The sequence below is a fragment of the Lichenostomus cassidix genome, chromosome 11 (genome assembly GCF_008360975.1).
Source record: "Lichenostomus cassidix isolate B80296 chromosome 11, HeHo_3.0, whole genome shotgun sequence".
In the NCBI taxonomy this organism is placed as follows: domain Eukaryota; kingdom Metazoa; phylum Chordata; class Aves; order Passeriformes; family Meliphagidae; genus Lichenostomus; species Lichenostomus cassidix.
In genome coordinates, this window is record NC_139492.1 from 6,048,290 (window position 1) to 6,055,201 (window position 6,912).

The 6,912-nt window shown below is 46.2% G+C and overlaps 1 protein-coding gene across 1 annotated transcript; it reads right to left on the bottom strand.

The window, feature by feature from the left end:
- Nucleotides 1–640: 640 nt before the first annotated feature.
- GINS3 (GINS complex subunit 3) lies at nucleotides 641–5,748 on the bottom strand. Its single transcript, XM_085071495.1, has 3 exons — nucleotides 5,516–5,748; nucleotides 4,746–4,979; nucleotides 641–2,197 (listed from the first exon to the last, which is right to left on the bottom strand). The coding sequence occupies exons 1-3, from the start codon at nucleotides 5,687–5,689 to the stop codon at nucleotides 1,967–1,969; spliced, it is 639 nt and encodes a 212-aa protein (XP_084927621.1). The 5' UTR covers nucleotides 5,690–5,748; the 3' UTR covers nucleotides 641–1,966.
- Between the last annotated feature and the right edge of the window lie 1,164 nt (nucleotides 5,749–6,912).

Consider the following 6,912-nt stretch of genomic DNA (forward strand, 5'->3'; position numbering starts at 1 on the left):
TCTGCTTGGGTTTTGCATCCAGCAGTACAGAAGAAAAATGTTCTTACAAATGCAGGAAAATTAGTTTGGATAGTCACCAAAATTAGTCCAAAAACTGATGGAACTAACGATTTTGGTTATAAACCAGCTAGATCCCAAAGCTAACATCTCAGTAAAATAATACTTCCAATTAAAAGATGTTTCTTGTCACAGATGGACTTCAACTTGCTCCCCTTGCAGCACTGATCACAGCTCTGCCATGGTACATCAAGTGTTTGCCACAGTGCCTGGAGCAGCAGGATCTGGATAGACAGACAGCCAACTCCCACCTCCCACCCACCACTACAACAAAGTTGAGGTAACATGGAGTCATTTCCATCTATCTTATGTTCCTAAAAATGCAATCCATAGAATCAACAGCTTATTGATTGGTTGGCAGGGTCTCTGTCAAAGCCTGTGCAAACTGCCAGTCCTCACCTGGGCTAAGTCAGACAGGAGCTATTTCTACACTGGTACAACTGCACAAATTAGCTCCTGACTACATTATCTGTAAGAGCAGAGGGATTATCTATCGTGGCTTCACTTTTGTAGAGACCTGGACTCTTCTATTTGATTTTTCTGCTGAGGGGCAATTAACAACAGACATTTCACATTACAGGCATTCACTTACAAAATATTTATTCAGGATAAAAATACAGAAATGGACAAAAGACAAATGCACAAGCCATTATGTGCCATTAAGTCATTAAGTGCAGCAACATTTCATCCTGCACATACTTAAAATACTTTGTCAGGCAAGCTTCCAATTGGTCTTATGTGGTAGGACAGCTGGCCCTGTGCAGCTGAGGGGGAAGCACCAAGACAGTTGTGAAGGCACAGCATTGTGCCCTCACCACCTCCACAGGCTGAGCTTGAACATCTCTGGCCAAGGAATGGCCCTTTGCACTCGAGGTTGTGTTTGAAGTATCCGTTATCCAGGTGCATCTACAAGTCCAGTAACAACTCCTCTGAGATTTGAACCCAGTCACTGGCAAGGATGACATTTACTAGGATCATTTTGCTAGATTCATTTGGACAGATCTGAAGGAAGGAAACTCATTTCATATTTGCTCTGTCCCTACTACTAACCAAATTTAGAAATCAGAAGTTCTCATGGAGAAACAAACATCTCAAAGGTTGATAATGGGGCAGAGTTTCCACTGAAGTTTCTGCTATTCATCTGGTCCAGACTTTACTCTGCTTCCTTCTGTTTCCTCCTCTGTAAACACTCTGTGTCACAAAAGCCACAGGCATCAAACAGGAACATTCTTTATTGCACAGCACCAAGGTCACAAGGGTAAAAAAGGGAGAGAGAGGACAAGGCAGCTCAAGACCTGCACAGCCAGTTGCTCTGCAGCTTTGAGGAGGTATTTCTCTCCAGGCCATTGGCACTGTGTACAGAGGTCAGCAAAGAAAAACATTCCTGCCTCACAAAGAGCACCTGTTCCACCTCAGTGTATAAGAAATGAAAAAAAAGTAATGCTGTATCACATTTTTTTCCACATCACTGGAGCTCTCTAAAGAACAAGGAACCTGGAAACAGCTGTTCATAGAATCAACAGCTGTTTCCAGGAGGTTGGGATGGGAAAGGCAAGATGAAATACATAAATTACACTTTTTTCCAGATCTGGTATTGTAAATATTAATTAGGAAGAATAATTATTATTTATTACCCTTTTAGAAAATTCTCTCAGCCACCTAGCAAACACTTTGGATGCAAGTCCTCAGGAGTGCTATGAGTAAGCCATTAGGCTATTCAGTGATGTGATTTTTTTTTAATACCCTTGCTCTCCACCTTTAAAATTTTCACAAGTTTAATGCAAAGTTGTTACAGAGAATTCCCATTAATGGGCAGGGAACCTGTGCTTCCCCAAATTGATTCATTTGTCTCTTCTAAGGCAGACTGTAAATCTGTGTCCCCCACTGTAACTCCATGTTCCTCAGGCTTTTAGCCATCCACTTCTGCAAGCTTTCTTTTCCCATAGTTCTGCACCAGGCTGGAGGCTGTGATTTGAGAAGCCTGTCCCTTTTCCCAGCACTGGAAGTCATTCAGCCCTTTCTGGCCCACTTGAAAGAGAGCTCTTTCCAGCTCATCCAGCCGAGCCATCAGCGCTGACGTGTCCTCGTTGTAGGCGTTCTGGGAGGAGTCCATGATGCGGCGGAAACGGGCAATGAAGGTCTGAGGAGGACAAACAGAGTCACTGACAGGTAACACACAGCCACCCCCAGCTCAAACCTGCAGGCCTGAGCTTTCAAAACTGGAAAGCCAAAAGGTTTAGGCTCCTGTTCACAACTAGCCAAGGGTCTGCAACCAGCACAGTGCTTGTTAAGCTTGGGTACAAAGATAAAACTGCTTTGTGCCTGATGTGGGAGAGGAAGGGCCTGATACTGGATGGGAAACAAACAGAATTGGATTGTGGCTGCTTCCTCACAACAGGCTTGAGGAGAGCACAGGATACAACACAATTATGATCTATTCCATCTCATTTCTCAAGCAGTTCTTGCTTTAGAGCAGGGGGAATGAATCTCATGCCACAGCAGCTGCTGCAGGAAAGTAGCTGCAAGTTCTGAATGTCCTGGAAGTCAAGCCAAACTGCTGCTGAAAAGCAGTCAGTACGCTAGAGAAACACTTAACTGTGAAAAAGGTGAAAAACCAAACCAATCCACAACTTATAAATAGCATTTTGAAAAGCTAAGCAACAAGACATACTTAATTTTCCTCTCTATCTTGGCTTTTGGGAATTGGAAAAAACAGGGTCAAAACTCTTTGAGAATTGTGCTTTATTTCAGAAGCTGATTTTAGAATCATCAGAACTTATAGGATAAATATATTATAAATTAATAGCTGTCATTTTGACTTTGTCACCAAACAGTTACACTTCCCATTCATAGCTCGAGAATATTTCGGAGTGTGTTTGTAAGTCTGCACAACTCCACTCATTAGCTTTTAAAAAGAGAAATCAAACCTGGTGTGCTTTGATTTTTCTGTCAATAAGTAATTAGTTGTACTGTGACTTTTTTTCCTAAGATGTCCATTAGCATAAAGAGAAAAGACAAGGAAAGGTGTGGGCACCTCCTCAATGCACATATTCAGTGGACAACTCCAAGAAAGCAGCAGCACTTTAAAGCCTCTCTGCATCAGCCTTAATGTAAAGCAGAGAGAAAGGAAAAAAAAATGCAATAAAAATCATCCCAGCCCACTTAGAGACCTGGCTGGAGAGCTCTCAGAGCTGTTAGTGGTTATGTTTAAAAGCTCAAGAAGACGGAAACAGACAAAGATGGCATCTATCTTTTAAAAGAGAAAGGGGAGATGGAGGGGGAGAAAGGAAGAGCCAGGGAATTATAAATCCATCAGCATCAATTCCTGGAAGCATACTGGAACGAAGAAGCAATACAGAAACTTCTGCAAGAGAATAAAAGAATAAGAGCCATGATGGACTTGCCAAGAACAAACTCCCAGAGCCCAGCCTGGTTTCCTGCTAGGGCAGGATGCCAGGCCTTGCACTGGGAGGAAAAGCAGCAGAGGGGTATCTGTCATGGGGCATTCTTGGAAGATTTAGCTAGACCACCCATAGATGGTCAGGAGACACAGCCATCATCCACAGCTCCTGTCAGGAGGGAAGAACATGCTGAGTGGAGTTCCACAGAGGTCTGTGTGGAACTAAGTACTGTTTGAGATGTTAATTCATGAACTCACTAAAGGAATAGAAGTTGTGCTTATTAAATGAGCATGCAACATGCAGGAGAAGGAGAAGGGATGACTCTAGGCATGTTGGGGAGCAGAACTCTTAATTCATAACAATCCTGACAAATTGGAAAGATGGTGCAAAACCAACAGGATGTAATTCACCCAGGACTAACAGAAAGTTTTACATTACGGCAGAATTAGTGCAAAGTCAGGAAATTATTTGTCTGCAGATGCAACCTGTACCATCTCACTGTGCACTGCAACCCAAACACAGATCCATGTGACTGCATCGTGACAAACCAGATGCTGCACCATGACGAGCCAAGAGCATCACAGCCACACAAAACTCACAAAGTAATCCTTTTGTTTTCATCTGCACAAGTCCTGAGCGTGAGACTGCAGTGTTGTTCAAGGCATGGCACAGTGGATGCAGATCCACTGGAGAGACACCAGCAGTGAACAGTAAGGGCAATCAGATGTTAGGAAGCATGACCCATAGAGAGACATGAAATGAACTGGGACTGCTGCAGGAAGGAAGAGAATAATCTGTCCTCAGCATTTACTTTGTATGAGATAAACAGAACAGAGTTTGTATTGCTGTGAAGGAGTTTTGGTTCAGACATGAGACCAAACCTCCTAAGATGAGGCACTGAAAGAGATTGCCCTGAGCAGTGTGAGGTTTCAATGTTAGAGATTTAAAAACAGGGTAGAAAAATTGAAACAATAAGGGTGAATTAATTCTGCCTTGCAGTACAGGCACAATTAAATAATCTTACATCTCCTCTATTCCTGTTTCACAGGATTTTATGAAATATCCTATCTACAGTGTGGTAATGCCAAGCTAAAATTACACTCCTGGATGCACACTGGAGGTTTCCAGCAGTAGCCTGTGCAGTTGCCAAGAGGGTCATCCATATTCAATTCAGAAGTCATTTGGATTAAACCAGGATATTTTTCCTGAAGACTGCTGAGCAGCTGGAAACAAAGGCACAACAGAAAAACGCAAACCCAAATTTCAAGACCTAGTTCAGATACTTGCCTGCAGGATACTCTGAGCTATCTCAGGATTCTCTGGGTTCTCAAAATTCAGGAGCTGTGAGCCAAATCCATAGTAGTAAGGCCCCATTTTATGCAGATCAACCACATTGGCATCAGCACTGAACACCGTCCTCCAGGCTTCCTTGTAAATCTTTGGCAGTTCCACAGAGATGATTCTCCTTTTGCTGTCATGCAGCCCTTTAGCAAGCCATAGTGGCATTTCCAGCTTGGATCCCTGAAGGAACGAGAAAAGCCAAAAGTTATCCTTGCCATGACAGTACACATGCAGCAGCCCCAAAGACAGAGAGTGAACTTAACTAACGAAGAGCCAACACTACAAAAAGTTGATTTTGTTTTCAGAACAGCCTACTGTGACTGTAGCATAAACCAGACACACTTTAGAGGTGTTATTACCGCAACACTCAGAAAGCGGACTTTTTATTGAGGCTCTATGGTTGAATTGTCATATTATGAAACAGCAAGAGAAGAGACAAAAAAAAAACCCAAAAAACCGAACAGGCAAAGTGCACATGATAAAAAAAATAATTTTAGTAAAGTAGTGGAGAGCATCAATGCAGTAACCACGAGCAGAGAGCAGCTGGGCCTGGGAGGCGCGACAGGAGGAGGGGGCGAGGCCGCAGCTCCAGCCCCTCGCCCTGTCCCCTCCGGGAGCCACAGTCTCCTGTCCCCTCCCGGGAGCCACAGGCTGCAGCTCCAGCCCCCGCGCTGTCCCCTCCCGGGAGCCACAGCTTCCCGTTCCCTCCCCGTTACCTCCGGGACGGACTCGGCGCTGCCCGCGCCCTGCCCCAGCATCACGGCCAGGCGCGGCAGCGCGCTCTCGGCGCGCCCCGGCAGCTTCTCCTGCGACATCAGGATGTCGTCCAGCGAGAGGAAATTCTCCTCCATGCCCAGCCCGGGCCCCACCGGGAAATACGCTTCGGCCATGGCCGGGCCGCGGCTCCCGCCAGCCCGTGAGGCGCCGCCCGCCGCCCGCACCGCGCATGCGCCGGGCACGCCCCGGGCGGCTGAGGGGAGGCTCGGGAGCGGGATGGGGAGCGGGGTCGGGACCACGATCGGGAGCGGGACCAGGATCAGCAGTGGCACCGCGGCTGCCCCACCGCCCAGCTCCGCAGTCGGGGATGTCCGTCCCCCCCAACACCAGCCCGAGCTCCAGCAAGGAGGGTCTTGGAGACCTACCAGGACAGGACAAGCGGGATGCATTCACACAGATTGGGTGTTGCGGGGAAATTCCTCGCTGTGAGGGCGGTGAGGCCCTGGCACAGGTTGCCCAGTGAAATTGTGGCTGCCCCTGGACCCCTGGAAGTGTTCAAGGCCAGGTTGGATGGGGCTTGGAGCACCCTGGGCTAGTGAAGGTGTCCCTGCCATGGCAGGGGGTTGGAGCTGGATGGGCTCTAAGGTCCCTTCCAACCCAAACCATTCCAGGGCTGTGTGCTTCCAGCAGGGCAGGCTGGGCACAGCCCAGGCCGCCACTCACACTGAGCCCCGCAGCGCAGGGTCTGACCCCTAAAAAAGGCTGTTCCAAAGGCAGGGATGTTTTCCTGCGGCTCAAACACCTCCATCCGCATCCAGCAGACGGTTTCTGGAAAGCCAAGCCGATGCCGCCCGTGTTTCTCCTTGGCAATTAAGGACGTGGGTCATCCTGCCGAGCACATGATCAGGCTGCTGGATGTGGCTGTGCTGAGTAGGCATAAGGCAGTGCTAATGAAGTGTGTATACCTTGGGTTTCAAGGGGAGGCTGCGTCCCAAAGTAATTTATTTTAGTGCTGTAAAATATATAATGAAGTCATATTTTGATGGCAGAATCAAATACCCTGTGCTAAATTCTGGGTTTGGTTGTGTAAGGATAAAAGTGGTGTTTATGTCCCATTTTGATCAGAATTTTACTTCATTTTAGAACTGACCTTGTGCTTTTCTTTTTGCTCCTTGTTTTGTGGTTTCGAAAATAGTTCATTTTTCATCAGATTAAAATTTTCCTGCTGTTTCTTGAGCTGTATATGCTGAAAACATTACTTTTTCTATAGACAGTGGTCTATAAAATAACATTTAAATAATCTAGTAAATATTTCAGTCTTTGTTCTGCAGAGGAAGGAAAATAAACAATTGAGCAGAGTTGAAACACCTGACAATTTCCCTGAGAACTAATCATG